At 39.5% G+C, this 19,617-nt stretch overlaps 1 protein-coding gene across 4 annotated transcripts in view; it reads right to left on the reverse strand.

The window, feature by feature from the left end:
• Positions 1-1,248: 1,248 nt before the first annotated feature.
• The window catches only part of SHQ1 (SHQ1, H/ACA ribonucleoprotein assembly factor), a 107,893-nt gene continuing 89,524 nt past the window's right edge, over positions 1,249-19,617 (reverse strand). For all 4 annotated transcript variants that reach the window (XM_073351123.2, XM_073351120.2, XM_073351121.2 and 1 more), the window contains one exon: positions 1,249-2,551. In XM_073351123.2, the coding sequence (XP_073207224.1) occupies positions 1,900-2,551 (652 nt within the window). In that variant the 3' untranslated portion in view covers positions 1,249-1,899. The remainder of the gene's footprint in view (positions 2,552-19,617) is intronic.

Below are 19,617 nucleotides of genomic sequence, written 5' to 3' on the forward strand. Positions count from 1 at the left end.
GCAGCCTGCCACAAAATGAGGGAGAGAGAAAACAAAAAATGAAAGCAGCAGATATGGACTCTGACATGTCCCTTTAACTTTTGCAACCTGCATTTCCCAACCCATACTTAGTTCAGCTTTCTGCAGCTTGTTTCTAGCAAGTTTCAACATTCACCCTTTATTTCTACCTGTTTTCTCTCTGTCATTCTCGAATGCATCTTACTTATATCAGCTATAGTTTGGATTTAATTGTTAGTAGGGAGAGAAAGAAATGCTCACTTAATTGTAAGATGAGGAAGGTTCCACCCTCACAGGAAGAGGAGAAAACAAGTGGCGGTGAAGTGACTCCCAGGTACCTAGGATTATAAATTCAGTATCAGTAGCGTGAGGACTGCAGTTCCTACCAACAGAGGTGAAACAGGAGCATGTGCTGGCACAGAGCAAGCCTGCTGATTTTAGAGGTGCTGGGACAATAGCAACAAGGGTGAAGAATTTAATGTTTTTAAATTGTGATTTCCTATATGCTTTTGTAATTGTAAGGTCAAAAAGAAAGTGTGGGAAGACTAAATTTGAGATGTGCTGGAGTTTCACAGTTCCCATGAGAGCACATAAATCCTTGAGTTCCTCATCACAAATCTGTTACCCTGTTCCAATGACAGCACAGCACCATCCGCTATGCAATAACCATCCCTTTTCAAGAACTGTCACTTACCAATGACAAACTACCAGAAACTCTGCCACATTCAAATTTGTTTTTTCACTGCCAAAAAATTGGATTTTAATATTAGTAAGACACACCCACACCACACACATGAAAGCAAGAGACCATTCAAGCTAGCTTTCATCCTGAAGCAACCTTTTATGGGTAAATCATACCTGCCTGGAAATATGGCATTTCATTTGTAAGACATTAGACTTTTCACTATTACCATGAGCATATTAATTGATATTCTCACAACATCACTGTGAGATAGGCAAGTATTATTCATATTTTACTGATGGAGAAAATGAGGCGTAGGGAGGTTAAATGACTTTTTCAAAGACACAGTGGCAGAGCTGGGACTAGAAATTATGAGTTCCTGGCTTTCATTCTTGGGCTCAGAGCAGTAGACCACATTGTCTCGCCACCTCAGTGGGGCCAGCAACAGCCCTGGAATAGTAACACGAAGCAAGATTTTTTCATTTTTGAAAGGGAAACAACATCTACACCTAGAAACATTTCAAAAAATGGACGGCACAGTAAAGTAAACAAATGCTGAAAGTGGTAAAGAACAATTTATAACAGGACTGTAGACATAGAAGATTATACATAGCATTGCCTGGACCTCACAATAAAGAAACTCCCTTTATTTTGTACTAACAAAAAAGTGAGGAACACTTATTTGGATCTACAAACACAAACTGCCAGTGCTGCTTGGATTTTTATGACATTCATCATTCTTTTTAAAGTAGAAATTAGAAATAAAATATTCACAATCCAACAATGTAGTAAAATGTCATTATAAAAGTCACGAACGTACAGGTCTATTTATCAAGATGATGTCATCAGTTGAGTCAGTTAACTGATGGTACAACTATTTTCAGTTATATTTCATTCTCTCTCTTCACTCCATTACTAACCTTAATGAAAACCGTTCCTGAAAGTATTTACTGAAGTTATAGATTCCTGCATTTGGGGATCAAAATTTTACTTTCTGATGAATCACTGGTGTACAAAATATATCTAATTGTGAGGGTTTGAGAAAGTCTTGTTGATTCCCTTCAAAGGACTCTTGTGTTTAACAACTGTCAACAAGGTGAAAAAAAAAAGAGAGGAAAAATATGACCTCCTTTTTGCACACATTAGATGTAGGAACAATATTACATTATAGCAATGAGCTGTATTATGTAAAGGGTCAGAGTTTTTCCTAACACGCTTGTTTAGTCTTCATCTTCATTTGTTCTGCCAACAAACAGCAGTAGGTTTTCCTTTGGGGAAACCTCCAAGAAATTTTCTTTTCCACCTGGATCCTCTGAAAGTCTTTGGGGTTCAACTGCATAATTTGCTCCTTTCTCTTGCAAAACTGTGTAGCTTGCAGTAGCCAATCCTTCAGTCTGTTCTGAAAGCCTAATTGCAGTCTGCATTTTCTTTCCTAATTCCTCTATCAGTTTTCCAGAAACAGATGTAGATTGTAAAGAAGCCTTTGATTTTTCATTACTAACATCTAATGTCAAAGTGTCTGTGTCTCGTCCTAATCCACTGCAGTCAATAAGTGGGGCTGTCCTCTCCTCTTGGAGTGTCCCTTGTAGAGAATTTATTTTCCCATCTTCACTGGTTGAGGACTCTTGTTCATCTGAATCAGAGCTTTCTGTCTCAGATGATGAAGTACTGCTTGATTCTTCAGAGTCACTCGTCTCCAATTCAGAGGAACGCAGTTGTTGCTTGGAAACAGCACTGACAGCTTTTAACTCACTTTCTTCCTCTTGTACCAGACGTGCAGCTGATTCCAGCTCTTCTAGTTCAAACCCTAAATGGGCCTTAGTTAGCTTGGCTTTCTGTAAGGATTCAGCAAGTGCTGCCAACTTTTTTGACCTTTAAAAAAGAACAAAACACATTGTTAAATGCTAGAAACAAAATATTTCCCATTTGATAATAAGTAGCAGGGAGCTAAACATTTTTGTTATTCATTTTATTTGTAAACAACTTCTTTCTTCAGTTACAGAATGGTAACAGAAAAGGTACAGGAAACAGAGATAAAAATGATCCCTTATTCACTTGAACTTATTCACTCCCACAAGGCTAGAAAAGCAGCTACATAAATCATCACCTCAGCAAACTTACAGTGAATTTTTCAGAAGAAAGCACACACTTCTTTACAAGCTTTGGAGATACATTGTAATGAGAAACACCAACTGCAACTATGATGATGAAGCAACAGGAAATCTCTGCAGAGAGATTATCTATTTTTAATGTTGTAAAACTTCAGCATTTGGCTAGCCAAGGGGCTGTCATTAGCTGGTTTGAAGCAGCTTGGTAAGGCATGAATCCAGAGGGGACTAAGTCAGTTGGCTTTGTCGTACCCCAAATGTAAATAAGGTATGACAATTTTCTCTCAGTATTACCCAAAATACAGTATATTTACAGAATATATTTTATCAGGCTCTTCTCATTAGGCTACTTGCACTATTTTTAAACTCCTATTTTTCCCCTTTAATGCCCCTTAGTTATCTGATGCCTTCAGAATTATATTACATATTTACCAACCTCTTATTACCATTTCATTCTTATCCTAATGGATACAAATTACTGTTGACTAACATACTTCCCTAGTAAATGAGCACCTCCAAAACAGCAATGTTAACAAACCTGGGAAAGGTGGTACTGGACTTGGTTTTGTTCAACTGAATGATGTAATTTGTGAAGACAAAGTAATTGTATTAAATTTAATCCACTTAAATGCACAGAAAATGGGAAAAATAAAAAAAGAATGAAATCAGGACACAGGTTTTATGGCTAAGAGAAATCTCCTACATCTCCTCTGTGCAAGTCTCACCACTTTACTCTACACATTATTCACCCTAGGTTCATTCAGTCCTGAATACAAATAATTTCATATACTGCATTCTCAATGCTTCCTTTCTACCGTCATTCTTCTAATCCCTCCTTTCCCCTTCCCTCTCCAATTTCTTAAAACCCACCTCTTTAAGAAGACAAATCTTCCTGTCTTATCTTTAGTGAGTCCTACACCTTCCCTCAGCTGAACTGCTGATACATGCCAAATAAATATTTATGTTAGGAGTAAGAAAATATGTTGCATTAAAAAAACAAGGCTAACTGATATGAAATCCTAAAGTGGTAAGGTTTAGACCAGTTTTTTTTTTTTTTTAGATGGTAGGTTAAAAATACAATCTTTGGGGAAATATTTGCCTATTGGTCTATTTTGAGCCACACATTTAGCAAATAAATTTTCATTAAGCCAAAAATAATTCATTTTACTTTAAAAAAGCAACAATGCCAAAAATTTAGATTTAAGAACTGATCAACCGACAATTATCTCACACTAAGTTTTCCAAAAATTATCTTTCCTGTTATGTAAAGTTTAAAAGAAAAACATGCTGCAATCATGTAACTTCTTATGGGCCCTATTTCATATATGTGTTCTCTCTCCTACCACAGCAGCACATGTGCACCTGTTTTAGAACGTGTTGCAGAATAAATCAGTTCTAGATTTATTTTAAATTTATTTAGTATTGTACCTAAGAATGAACTAAACAAAGGTTTCAGAGCAGCAGCCATGTTAGTCCGTATCCGCAACAAAGAACAGGAGTACTTGTGGCACCTTAGAGACTAACAAATTTAGTTGAGCATAAGCTTTCATGGGCTACAGCCCACTTCATCGAATGCATAGAATGGAACACATAGTAAGAAGACATATATATATATATATATATACACACACACACACACACACACACACATATATACACATATACATACAGAGAACATGAAAAGGTGGAAGTAGCCATACCAACTGTAAGAGGCTAATTAAGATGAGCTATTATCAGCAGGAGAAAAAAAACTTCTGTAGTGAACAAAAGAACTGCTATACCCCTTTCTGTAAGGCCTACAATAGGGGACAACAGACATGGTAGGTCAACTTTCAGGCTTAGCAAGCTCATTTAGTACAGCTGTAGCCATAAAAATTTCTTCAAGTATTTGAAATTCAGCATATGCTTTAACAGAAAACTGTGCCATAAATTTATAAACAGAGAGAACAAAAAGCAAGAGAATGTCTTGAAATGTGGGAAAAAAGAAAACCAGGTATAAATAGCAAACATACATCCTGTTTCTTACTGTAGAGTTTTGCCTCAGACTATCAATCAACTTTTCACCACTTCCTGCAACAGCAGGTCTACTATAAATCCTGCAAGTAACTGACTGGGTTTCATTTCCTCTGCCAAAACCTGCTAACCTGCAAGGCATGACACACTGACACTGGAGCAAGCAGCTGATAATGTAATACATAACTCCTGCGAGGCAAAAGTTAAAGCGCTTGTTCTCTCAGTTGAATGACTTTAAAGATCTTTATATTCTGCTTCCCAGGGGGGATAATTACTCAGTATAACATAGACTGTGCAATTTTTTTCTCCTAAAGGAATTTTATTTAAAAGGTGGAGGAAGGGAAATTTAATGCAGCTTCTTACACTTTCTTACAAAGACAGTGTAGCATTTAAAAACAAATCTTGGATTGAAACAGATTATTTGTTAACTTTCTCCATTCAAACCAAAGAACTCAGAAATTCATGTTTATGAAGAGTAATCAAAACCACATAAAAGTTTAAAAACAATAAAAAGCACGTACAGAAGCTCACAGATAAGCCACACACTTCTCTATGTAATGCCTGATACACATCCAAAATTTTCATAAACTATTTAATATACTAATTTACTTCATTAAATAACCCCAGTGATGTTCAGTCATAACATTTCCCCCAAATCATCTTCAGCAACTTGCATTTTCCTTAAAAGTACAAAGTTACGCAGGATCATAGGAACTGCCAAAGTGGATCAGATCCAAGGTCCATCTATCCTGCAAAACCCCCTGCAAGTAGACTGTAATGGAATAACCTGCCCACTCAGTTTATTTCCTGACCCCACTATTGAGAGGTTGGTTTATGCCCTGAAGAATGAGGTTTTATATCCCTTCCAGATCTCCATTTTTTTTTAAACTCTACATATGCGTGGTAACCATATAAAAATGCAATCTTTTTTCGAATGTTACTAAACTCTTGGCTTCAAAGAGTGCACAGACTAAATGTATATTGTGCAAAAAGTCCCCTTTATAACTTTCAAATATGCTGTCTTTTGATTTCACAGTAAACCAAGACTGATGCGAAAAGGAGGAATGTTTTTCTCTCTGCTGACTGTTGTTCAACTCCAGGCACGACAGCCCCTCATTCCTCTCTTACTGCATAAAATTCAAGACAGCTGTTGTCACATGTAATCCCCTATATAATCTTATCCCCATATTTCTCTTCTCTCATTTCTTCAAGCTCTTCTTCCCAATACTCTTTGTACTTCCTCTCATCTTCCCTTTCTTCACTTTCTGGTTTCTATCATCCAAATTTTTCCCTATCAAGTGCACCTCCTCCACAGCCCCTTCAAATCACTCCTTAAACCCTCCTAGCCAAACAATCCTACCTCCCTCCTTCCTTTTAATATTCTCCACACCCTCCCTCTTCTCAACTCCCAAAACTGCTAGCTCTTTATGGATGAAATATGTCGTATTTCAGTTTGTAGAAGTCCACATAAATTTACAACACTCCATAAATTTTATTATTAATACATAATAATTATCTGTGCCCCAGAGTATCTAAAGCTTAGAGTTCAAGAAGAAAATATACGGTAATATGTTTTGGCTCCTTCATTTGCATTATGCTACTTAACAAAAATGTAATACTATGGCTATATAGAAAGAGCTTATCTCTTTGAAGCAGCAAATACTTGTCCCCGCCACTCTTTATGCAAGTACAAGTACATACTAAACAGTGAGTCCACTTATGAAAGAGTTGGTGTCTAACAGGGGCAAATCAGGAAGGAATAAATACTCTCCTGCCGGATAGGTACAAGACTGCAACAGAAAATATACTCAATCTCTGAAAGCTTTGGTTTACTTCCTATGATTTGATCTACTTCAATAGTAATTTAATGATCTTAACTGATTTCCATTGCACAGCTGTTGCTAAAAGATCCACACTAACCCTTCACATTGAAAGTTTTACCAAAGTTGCTGAGAGATGACGTATTCTCTACCTGTATCAAGTGCTACAGGGGAAAGGAGATAAAAATGACATAAGAGACCCCACTACTTTCTATAAAAATAAATAACGCAGTTATGAGTACTCTGACTTGATTAGTAAATGCTCTCCAAAGACCAACAATTCCCCTCCTGAACTCTGCAGTTGACTTTCTGTAACTCTTTATGTGCATGGTTCTGTGGAGCCGTTGGCATGCTTACAGCAGATAAACACAAGGGCTCAGTTCCTGAGCTGTGGTCAAGAAGTTCTTGGTGCAGCTCACAACAAGGTGGAAGCATGTGCAGACTTTAAGCTACTGTTGCACTCCCCTAATCCCGAGTCCATTTGCCGCAGCCTAGAGGCTGTTCTAAATTATGTTGACTGCCAGCAACCCCAAAGGACTCTTATGGCAGGCAGGGATCATGAGGGTGCAGGGACACCTTGGCTTCAGTAAGGGGATAGTAGCATCTGCACGATGGAGGCTCTTTGACACTTAGTGATCCCCATACATAGAGGGATCCTAGAGTGGCAGTAATGTTAGCATTGTTAGGACAGCTTTGTGCTGGTGGAGCACGGCAAAACTGCCCAGACGTACCTGAGGAATAGCCCAAGGAATAACATTTTGTTCTTGTTGGTCTACATCCATTTCAGAACCCCATATCTATTAATGTGCATGATGTATATATCACATAAAAGCAAGGAAATTCAGAATTCATATTGGCATCCTATTCTTATTCTGCTAAGTGCAACAGCCCACAAGATTAAACAACACTGGAGATGTTTAAGACAATCCAGGAAGTTTTTGGAAAGCGTAGGGGACAATTTCCTGGCGCAAGTGCTAGAGGAGCCAACTAGGGGGGCCGCTTTTCTTGACCTGCTGCTCACAAACCAGGTAGAATTAGTGGGGGAAGCAAAAGTGGATGGGAATCTGGGAGGCAGTGACCATGAGTTGGTTGAGTTCAGGATCCTGACGCAGGGAAGAAAGGTAAGCAGCAGGATACGGACCCTGGACTTCAGGAAAGCAGACTTCGACTCCCTCAGGGAACGGATGGCCAGGATCCCCTAGGGGACTAACTTGAAGGGGAAAGGAGTCCAGGAGAGCTGGCTGTATTTCAAGGAATCCCTGTTGAGGTTACAGGGACAAACCATCCTGATGAGTCGAAAGAATAGTAAATATGGCAGGTGACCAGCTTGGCTTAATAGTGAAATCCTAGCGGATCTTAAACATAAAAAAGAAGCTTACAAGAAGTGTAAGGTTGGACATATGACCAGAGAAGAGTATAAAAATATTGCTCGGGCATGTAGGAATGATATCAGGAGGGCCAAATCGCACCTGGAGCTGCAGCTAGCAAGAGATGTCAAGAGTAACAAGAAGGGTTTCTTCAGGTATGTTGGCAACATGAAGAAAGCCAAGGAAAGTGTGGGCCCCTTACTGAATGAGGGAGGCAACCTAGTGACAGAGGATGTGGAAAAAGCTAATGTACTCAATGCTTTTTTTGCCTCTGTCTTCACTAACAAGGTCAGCTCCCAGACTGCTGCGCTGGGCATCACAAAATGGGGAAGAGATGGCCAACCCTCTGTGGAGATAGAGGTGGTTAGGGACTATTTAGAAAAGCTGGACGTGCACAAGTCCATGGGGCCGGACGAGCTGCATCCGAGAGTGCTGAAGGAATTGGCGGCTGTGATTGCAGAGCCATTGGCCATTATCTTTGAAAACTCGTGGCGAACCGGGGAAGTCCCGGATGACTGGAAAAAGGCTAATGTAGTGCCAATCTTTAAAAAAGGGAAGAAGGAGGATCCTGGGAACTACAGGCCAGTCAGCCTCACCTCAGTCCCTGGAAAAATCATGGAGCAGGTCCTCAAAGAATCAATCCTGATGCACTTGCATGAGAGGAAAGTGATCAGGAACAGCCAGCATGGATTCACCAAGGGAAGGTCATGCCTGACTAATCTAATCGCCTTTTATGATGAGATTAGTGATTCTGTGGATGAAGGGAAAGCAGTGGATGTATTGTTTCTTGACTTTAGCAAAGCTTTTGACATGGTCTCCCACAGTATTCTTGTCAGCAAGTTAAGGAAGTATGGGCTGGATGAATGCACTGTAAGGTGGGTAGAAAGCTGGCTAGATTGTCGGGCTCAACGGGTAGTGATCAATGGCTCCATGTCTAGTTGGCAGCCGGTATCAAGTGGAGTGCCCCAAGGGTCGGTCCTGGGGCCGGTTTTGTTCAATATCTTCATAAATGATCTGGAGGATGGTGTGGATTGCACTCTCAGCAAATTTGCGGATGATACTAAACTGGGAGGAGTGGTAGATACGCTGGAGGGGAGGGATAGGATACAGAAGGACCTAGACAAATTGGAGGATTGGGCCAAAAGAAATCTGATGAGGTTCAATAAGGATAAATGCAGGGTCCTGCACTTAGGATGGAAGAATCCAATGCACCGCTACAGACTAGGGACCGAATGGCTAGGCAGCAGTTCTGCGGAAAAGGACCTAGGGGTGACAGTGGACGAGAAGCTGGATATGACTCAGCAGTGTGCCCTTGTTACCAAGAAGGCCAATGGCATTTTGGGATGTATAAGTAGGGGCATAGCGAGCAGATCGAGGGACGTGATTGTTCCCCTCTATTCGACATTGGTGAGGCCTCATCTGGAGTACTGTGTCCAGTTTTGGGCCCCACACTACAAGAAGGATGTGGATAAATTGGAGAGAGTCCAGCGAAGGGCAACAAAAATGATTAGGGGTCTAGAACACATGACTTATGAGGAGAGGCTGAGGGAGCTGGGATTGTTTAGCCTGCAGAAGAGAAGAATGAGGGGGGATTTGATAGCTGCTTTCAACTACCTGAAAGGGGGTTCCAAAGAGGATGGCTCTAGACTGTTCTCAATGGTAGCAGATGACAGAACGAGGAGTAATGATCTCAAGTTGCAGTGGGGGAGGTTTAGATTGGATATTAGGAAAAACTTTTTCACTAAGAGGGTGGTGAAACACTGGAATGCGTTACCTAGGGAGGTGGTAGAATCTCCTTCCTTGGAGGTTTTTAAGGTCAGGCTTGACAAAGCCCTGGCTGGGATGATTTAACTGGGAATTGGTCCTGCTTCAAGCAGGGGGTTGGACTAGATGACCTTCAGGGGTCCCTTCCAACCCTGATATTCTATGATTCTATGATTCTATGTATCTAAGAGCCCTGTAGTACAAATGTAAGTCGGATGACTGTATCAGCTTTGCCACAGCACAGCCTGCAAATGAAAAAATGGGTTTGTGCCTTTCCCTCCACTTCTTTATATAACGTACAAAGAAGGGCTTTTCCCCTGCTTGTCTTGTCTTCCCCTTTTTTCTGGAAGATGGCTTGAGAACTGGAATAGGAGTTTGTTTAGTCCTCACTTAAGGACTAAAAGAATATTTCTCAAAGATCTTTTCCTGCCAACTGTGTCAGATATTTGAGTTCAATAGATTTTCAACAGTCTGAAAAATCCCTCTTCCTTTCAGTTACTCAGATTTCATTTTTTTGGTGCATATAATATCTTACTCCTAGGAGTGGTCCAGTCATCCATAGTCTCTTTCAGGAAAACTGGAGTGTACAAAGCTGATGTTTCTAATTGTAAAAAACAAGCAGAAACCACTCCCCACTGTCAGGCCTTTTTATATCATAAAGCAGCATAAAAAAGCACAATGGCTATTTTTTCTGTGCCGGTTCAGTTTAAATCTTCCCTGCAATTGATTGATTATGCTGCAATGTTAGCATTATTTAAACTTGATTTTTTTGTATGCTATTCTCTTTGTTTTATGAATGCTAGATTAAAACAGAACAATGAACAGAAGCAGTACAGAAACACCTGATGACAATGCACCTGAATCAGGAATAGGCTAACTTCATCAGCTGCATGCTTGATATTTGAGATAGGTTGGAAAGGAGATATCAAGAAAAACAAGAACTTCCTATATTTTTAAGAAGCAGATTCTATAAATGTTATTTGGGGAGTTTCTCAGCTCTGTATTTTTTGAATTGTTGTATAAACTGCAAAAACGCTTTTGTCTATACTGTATTTAAGGACTCTAGGACATTTTTAACAAGCACACTTTCTTAGCTATTATCGCATAAAAACATGCTAACTTTCTGATAAAATGTTTGGGTTTTTTAAAATAATTTTCATCTTTTAAAGTCCTTTTGCTAAAGCAATTATGTAATCACTTTCCCTGATCTGAAGAATCCCAGGCTCAAAACATAAAGAACAATGTGAATAGAAGATTTTCTACAGCTGACAACTAGTTAGATTCTGGACTTGTGATAGAAAGGGTGCCTTTTGGGGGAAGAAGAGGAGAAAGAGAGAAAGAGAATGACTCCTGATAATATGGAAAGGAAATAATGTAACTCCTCGGCCAACAAAGACAAACCCAATCTACATGTAAAGTCTGTAAAATAAAGTAGGTCTCATCTATCTAAGAATACTTTCTTTTTTCTGGATATTCTGAGCATAGCTGAAGAATCCAGAAACAAATCACCTGCTAAAATAATATTGGATATACATTCTTTGAATTGTAGAAGAATGAAGGCAAGTAAAAATCTGATGGTCTGTTATGCAGCTGCCATCAGGGAAAAAAGTTTCTCTCCTCTATTTAAGAGATAAATAGAACTAAATAGTTGTTGGCACACACCTGCCAATTGGGAACTGCCAGTTCATTTTATTTTTAAGGAAACAATCCACTAGCAAGGAGAATTGAATCTCAGGAATCCAGCTAGAGAGAGAGTGTACCAGAAACCTGACTCAGTGGAAGACAGCTAAACCACACTGCAGAAATCACAGCATAGAACACTTTCCCAAGCGAGACTGTGGGTTTAGTTTGATAAATTGTACAGGTTAAAACAATAGTTCAGGGAACAGAAGTGACCCTATGTCATGAACAGAATGGGGGATATAGTGCAGCGTTTAGGGACCAGGTAAACATGCCCTGCTGTTTCCAAGACCTCTAGAATAGTATTTAAGATTAAAGTAACTCTTTCTAGTAAAGTTAATTCTTCAGTAATGATTAATGAAATCTCATGATTACTTGAAGATATGCTCATTCAGTATGCACATTTGTGGTAATATCATCTTATTATTATGGTAATAGTGATCCTACATAAACATGCATAATAGGTATTTAAAGCATTGCACATAGTAATTATTAGTTGTCAAGATGCCAATTGCACTGGGAAAATGCTTTTAACTGCAGGTTAAATTGATAATAGGCACGTTTTATTTAATGTACAGCTTTAATAAATAGACAGCAAAGACCTCACACGTCTTGTTCATACACCTGACGTAATTACTGGAAGACAATGCTGCAGTATTATCATCATTAGATTACAACAGATCTTTGGTGTGCTAGGTGCTTTCCAAATATGTATGAAGAGAGTGTCTCTGCCCCCCACAGCTTATCTGCTAAAAAGACAAAAACAGATGAGTGTGGGGGAAATTGAAACAGCACACAAGTAAAGAAGTAGGAAAAGGAAGAGAATGGTGAGAGGAGAGAGAGAAGGGTTTGGGGAGCAGGGTGAGTGAGGCCAACAGCAGAGGGCAATAATAGAGGGGGAAGAAGGAGCCTGAAGCAAAGCTCCAATCAGCAGACAGAAACAAAATGTCTCAATGTTCCAATTAAGGTCCTGTCTGCTGATATCACTGGAGTACAGGGGACTTAAAGATACCCTTTGCCTCTCCGCAGCTGATAGTGCTCCCAGAGCTTCTGTTCTGTCTCTTGCAGTCAATGTGGCTTGTGGAGTTAAAGGGCACTTGGAACCTGGTGCCCCATACAGTTGTCCTCTTTAGCCACATCCAGGGGAGTGAGCTGCCCAGGTCTCCTCCCCCAAAGCTGCTAGCAAAGCACCCTCCTGTTTTATGGAGATTATTTTTGTCATATTTTTGGAGGGGGAATGATCTGGAGAGTTATAGTTGCTGAAGAGGGGAGGGATAGCTCAATGGTTTGAGCATTGGCCTGCTAAACCCAGGGTTGTGAGTTAAATCTTGAGGGGGCCATTTAGGGATCTGGAGCAAAAATTGGGGATGGGTCCTGCTTTGAGCAGGGGGTTGGACTAGATGACCTCCTGAGGTCCCTTCCAACCCTGATATTCTATGATTCTAAGGTAAGTTCTGTAGGGAGCCAGGGAGAAGACAATTCTTACAAAGACAATTCTTACAAAGTGAATTCAATTCTTAAAAAGAATACATGCATAATTTGAGGCATCCATCCTGCCTTGGAATCCCTTGTTTGTAGTTTTTCCTAGATATTAATCTGTAGCAAAATAAAAGTAAAATGATGCACAACCTGCCTTTCTGAATAACATACCCATCAACCAGAAACAACACTACGTAAGAAAAACTAAAAACACAGGAACTACTGGAGCAGGCCTTTCAGTCCTTGTGGTAGATTGCCCTGTGTAGCAACACTCTTGGTTTAGGGATTTAGCCCAACTAGCAAAACTACCTGAAAGAGTTAAAAATCAGTTAGCAATAAATATTCTATATAACGCAAGAACATTTAACCATGCAACTTACATCATCACCGTGGGAGTTACCCAGCTAAATTACTGTGTGGAATATTTACACCTTTTTGTATAAACACAGCGGCCAGGTTGGTACATCAGGCTTTGAATGCATAGCTCAGTGACATTTTGCTACTAAAAGAAACAGAATAAAACTTCTTCATGTGCAGATAAAAGCGCCACCTTAATGGTTTAAAAAAACCCACAATAAAAAGATTATTCTAATGCATCATAAGTTCGGCACGACATTTTACAGATCTATAAAAAGAGTTCACTACCCTGAGAAGTTTACATTGTAAATTAGACATAACAGCATGGGATGGCACAATACATGCATAAAGCAACAGTGCTTTTTTTATAGCTATTAATTTATTGAGGTAGTTTTAACAGATTTACAAATCCATGTCATCCAAATATCAGGGACAAAACAGTAACCATTACAACAGTGAGTGTTTGTTAGAGAAACATTATACAGTAATACAATCTTCAGATCTCTCTATTTAACAGGGTGCTACCATATTACAGGTAAGCGCAACAGTGCATTCTTACTACCTATGCTTGCTAAGTCACACTGAGTTGCTGTGTGATGCGTGGATGCTGCCATGCTGGATCGCACAAATCACATAGCTAATCTGATTTTACATCTATGTTTCCTGATAGTCTGGACAAATTCTATAACATTTGTCCGATTCTGCTACCACTTCCCACTTTTTTCTGCTTTCATTGGAGAAAGAGCCTAACTACATTACAAAAACAACCAAGCCAGGGGATCGAGTTGCAACAATGTTATCCCCAATCCCGGGTGCAGCATAGTTCAAACCTGTTGTGTGGACAGGACCTGACTAGGCTTTAACAAAGGTTTAATAATCAGACTAAAGCCTTGGCTATATTTCATTATGTGGTACCGTTACAAATAATGCAGTCAGGTTGAATCTATACAACAGATTTTAATTGGGTTGTGCCTGGAGTAGGGGGACAACCTTGCTGGTAAACCCCTAACTCAGTTGGTTTTGTAGGGCAGACGAGCCCTATTTTAAATTAAACCCTAAATTTAAACCTGCATTTTAAATGTTTAAAGAAAAGGCAGGCAAGCCTCACAGATGTGGCAGACTGTCCCTGGATAGAGTCTTCTTCATATAGTTTCCGGAGGTTCTACCATATGGGAAAATGAGTTTGTTACATTGCTAAGCAGCTATCCCCCATGGGAAGCCTGCAATGCCTCAATGTGCATTCAAATAGAAAATGACATCACACTGTGCCAATCAGTATAGCTGACTGATTTACCAAGAGCAGTTATTTAACTTATCTCCACTCTACAGGGATCTGGACTCACGAGATTCACCTTAGTGTGAAGCAGCTGCATTATCAAGCTAAAGGCGTTGTGCATGCTGGATTGCAGGGCATTTCCAATCACGCAAGTTTTACATGATCATCGTACAAGTTACTGAGCTTTAGTGAAAAACGGGGTGAAGACAAATCGCTGCTCTTGGTAAAGGCCCGTTACAGTTCAGACTTCCATGCACTACGGCACTGAGCACACCATATATGCTTCAATATATAGATAAAAGAGTCCATGGCAGATTAGTGAGCTTGTCAGGGGAGTATACCCACCTGAAATCAGTTCAGAATCATACCAAGCTGCGTTGCTCACCACTGCCCCATTATTCCGTGACTAGATGCATCATACATCTTAAGCCTCCTCCAGTCTTAATATTGTTCTCCAAGTGGTTCCAGTCATGTTTTTAGTGATACGTTTGTCCCCATAACATAAGGAAGGTGAAATGAGTGTGTGTGAATTTAGTGTTTGGGAAAGATGATGAAATAGCAAATCAGCCTATAAAGGACAATGAAATTATTTGCTTAGCCACCACACAGGTAGAACATAGACAGCAGTAGGATTATTTATGTTTCTACATGAATCCTCAATGATGAACAGAAGTCATACAGATTTCAACGCATTTGGGAAGGGTCAGCCCCTTTGCACTATTATTTCCTGTTCCCAAGAACCTGGCTCTCTCAGGAGCCAGCCTGCCATTGTCTTCCAGCCCAAGCCACACTAGGTTTATACTCCTAGGGAGAATGAGATAATGTTGACATTAATTTCGCACAGGCACTTTGATGAAAATTAATTTGCAAATGGCAAGACGTCTAATAGCTGGGCTCCTTTGAAACAGAAGGCTCAAGCAAAGTTATAGTTGACCATGTTATCATGGGAGGAAAGAACCAGAAGGGAATTTGATCCTTGAATGAAACAGATGGCAAAATAGCCATAGGTATTTGAAAGGAAAATAAATTAGTTGTCAATCTAAAATTTGGATGACACCTTTCATCAAGTATGACATAGGTGCTTCAGCAGCCAAACCTGTGATTGGAAGATATCATACTGTTCTTCTGGGAACATCCCTTGAAGCTGATAATGAAAAGCTGGCCCCCTAAGGCAATACTATAAGTTACTACAATGGCATATTTTGACATCTAGAAAGTAGTACTCAAATCACTCCAACACTACTGAAAAAAGAGAGGGGACAATAGATTAACGATAGCATACTGTCCTTAGAAATTAAACTGAAACAGTAAAAGTTCCCTCCAAATCTTGAAAAACAGTTCCAAGCTGCTAGAAAGGAAAATCAACATTGATTTAATTACTGAGATACGGAATTGAAAGACAGCGAAAGAGCTCAATTAGATTTCAATAAAATACAGACATAAAAAAGATAGTAAAAAGAGCAGGCTTGATCAGGTACTATTAAAATGAAATAGAAGTGTTAATGATGATGACGTAGAATGCAAAAGTAGACCCTTTGTTAATATGGACTAAAAAGCATAAATAGCCCAACAATCGAGATTATTGTAGGGTAATTTTTCAGAAAAAGATCCTTACAAATGAACATTTAACTATAACAATAAACATCAACCTACAGACACCATCCATTTGCTGATCTCACTCTTTATAAAGCACTGGGTTACAAAAAATAAAAAACTTCAAAATATGGTTAGAGATAAATCTTTGACTCAGTTATACCTTTTGGCATATGCATTTTACATAAGAGGCCATATTTCCATGCTGCTATTTACAATTTCAAATTAGTCCTTCAAGAAAGGCTACGTCTACACTAGAAACTTCAAAGCGCTGCTGCAGGAGTGCTTTGAAATGTGAGTGTGGTCACGTGCGAGCGCTGGGAGACAGCTCTCCCAGCACTCCTGGTAATCCACCTCCACGAGGGGAATAGCTCTGAGCACTTGAAGCGTGGCTCCAAGCACTCGGAGCCTGTCTACACTAGCGCTTTAAAGTGCTCAAACTTGCTGCGCTCAGAGGGGTGATTTTTCACACCCCTGAGTCAGCAAGTTAGAGTGCTATAAAATGTAAGTGTAGACAAGCCCTTATAAGCTACTCACCCACTGGCACTCTAATCAAATGGTTTAAAAAGAGTAAGCAGAGCATTTAGCCAACAAATATGCCTTGTATTGCTTATTAGGACCTAAAAATTCTGTATATTTAGCTTGTTTGCTCTGAAATACAAAAGTCACGTTAGACAGCCTGTGGATTTGTAGTGGAAATGTTTATAGACAATCTGAATCAACCACATGGCTATACGTTATTGATATTGTGATCATATGATATGATCTTACATTTATACAGTTCTTTTCATCCCAAAGTATTCTACAAAACAAAATGATATAGCAGCACAAACTATACATAGGTTTCATTTTAATCCATTGCTGGGAATATAGCCACCTCTAGCGTGAAACTTGTCTACTATTTAACAGAGCACAACAGTACACAAATGGAGGCCGAAGAACCCCCAAAACAGCCAACTGAAACCGGAGTTGAAACTTTTAAGTAGGCAGAATGTAATCATTGAGTTGGAATGTTCCAAAGACACAATGATTATCACCACTAGCTTACAAAGAATAACAGTTCTTTAATGAACGCAGGGGGGCAGGATCTGTTTTCCGTCCTCCCTGAAACATAGGATCTGTTTTACGTCCTCCCTGAAATGCCATCTAGCACACCAAACAAATAGTGACAAAGAGAAAATGGTAGCATTTACTGAAACACCAACACTGCTTCCAGCAGTTCTTACTAAATCTGTTCCCTAGAGATTTCCCACCCAAGTAGAGACCTACTATGAGTCTACCTTAGCTTGTGAGATCTGACAGGCTCACAGAATGGGGTGATATGGCTAAAGGCTGATATTATAAACACAAATAATATATGTTTTACATATTTATTTTATTACACATTTTCACAATAAGTCAGTGAATAACTGTAAATTATATTACGATAAATATAATTTTTATTGACCATTAAAAAACATTAAATAATATTTGTATTGACCATTAAAAAAAAACCCAAACCAAAACATCCCACCCAAATGAAAAAACTCAAACCAAAACATCCTACTAAATCTGATCAGTGAGCTCCAGAGAAAAAGTAGGGTTTTTTAGGATTATAAAACTGTAGCTGAAATGAAAACTGAACTAAAGTTTACACTACTTACTACATTATCTGCAGTAGAAGAAAAAGACAGAAAAGTTTAAACATGACATAAATACTGCAATATTTGTTCATATGAACTAGGGTTAAACCACCTTTATGGGCAGGTAGTAATTCATTCCCAGTAATGGGAGTTTTGAGCTTCCTCTGGTAGTATCAGCTGTTAGAATAACATGGGCCTAGCCAATATAAATTTCCTGTGACTGCAGGGAGCAGAGACTGGTAAACTTTCATCCTTCCCATCATCTCCAATGAATGGGGCTTGTGTTTTTTAATTGTTTCCTTGAGAGTAGCCCTTAGAGATAGAGGAGAGTATGCTTCAACCCAACTCTTCTGCTATAAAACTAGGAGATCAAAAAGAGAAACAATATAAACTGGAGCATCGTGTTCAAGAAGACACCTTGAGGATTAAGTTCTCTCCCTGTACATGGAGGGCTGTGCTCCATAAGTTTAGATTAAGTTTAGATTAAAGGAGATTCCTTTTCAAAGCAAGAACCAATCATCTGGCTTTAGAAAATGGAAACTGAACTTGCCCCTTTTAATATGAAACACTGACTAAAGTGGAAGAATCCACAGACCCCGAGTGGCACAAGACCTGTCTTCCGTTTTGAAAGTTTAGTTTCCAAGGGAGCATACACTGGTTCTAAAATTAAGAGGGCGATGACAGGAAGGCAGAGAAAAGGAAGTGTACTTGTTACAGTCTAACTGGCAATACTGTAAACAAACTGGTGGCTCAGAGCACCGCACTTCAGGAAACAAAATCTGAAATGCTTCTATTTAGTAGCGCTGTTTCATGTTCAAGAGTTTGCCTGGTTGTCTCAAATGATTGTTTTCTCTCTCAACGGTAATTCTGAAATTCTACAGTGCTCCTTTCACACCGACTCTAAAGACTAATCTTTAGCCAATGCACGTTTATAAATATTAAGAAAGGATAAAGCTTTAAGATGTAACATCTTAGTTTCATTACTTGGATTTTCCCATAAGGGGAAATAAAATGTATTAGGTATAAGTACAGCAGGCAGCAACCCACAATCCCTTCTACATCTCTTGAGCCATCTTTATACAGGCTTTGGTCTCCATCTTGTGTCTCTGGTATTCTTTTTTATGACATAGCACTCCTAACACAGTATGGTATGCAATGTGGGTGCTGTACCAGGAGACCAAAGGCATCCAAAGGCAGTATACATTTTAGTCCCAGAAAAATGCTAGTGAAGTTATGACTAACAGATCTGCCAGATTGCTACTACTACCTTTAATCCTGACAAAGGAAAAAAGCCTCCATCCTTCCCAACCTGTTACCCTGGATTCTTCAGTAAAATGCACATCTAAAATGGAGGTGTGCCAAACTTGACCAGTTTACCAATCCCTGGCAGAAGGGAGGAGTCCATCCATTGCCATCTCAGAACAGCCTAAACAACATAGCTAGCTACAGTATTTTTGATCTGTATTTGTACAGCACCTAGGACAATGGTCCAAGACTAGGGCGCCTAGGTGCTACAGTAATACGAATAATCATCATCATACTCTTTTGCACCTAAAATGGTTGATGGTCTTGTTCCCTTGCTGGCTGACTCTAACAGGGGAATTTACTAGCCATTTCGTGTTTACACCTAGAGCTGCTGGCCCACACTTGATGCAGCTGACCTAGAGCAGTAATTGTTGAGAGAGGGAGTCCCCAGGGAATAGTGGCTAATAGGCGTTAGGCCACAAACTGTAAATCATCATCTCAGCACATTATTAATCGAGAACTTTCACCCTTTTCCTCCGCTCACTCCATCCTCGTTCACACTTGTGGTTTATGGTGGAATCACTGACAAGGGGAGAGACCAAGCCAGCTACTGA

This window comes from Lepidochelys kempii, chromosome 7 (genome assembly GCF_965140285.1).
Source record: "Lepidochelys kempii isolate rLepKem1 chromosome 7, rLepKem1.hap1, whole genome shotgun sequence".
Taxonomy (NCBI): Eukaryota; Metazoa; Chordata; order Testudines; family Cheloniidae; genus Lepidochelys; species Lepidochelys kempii.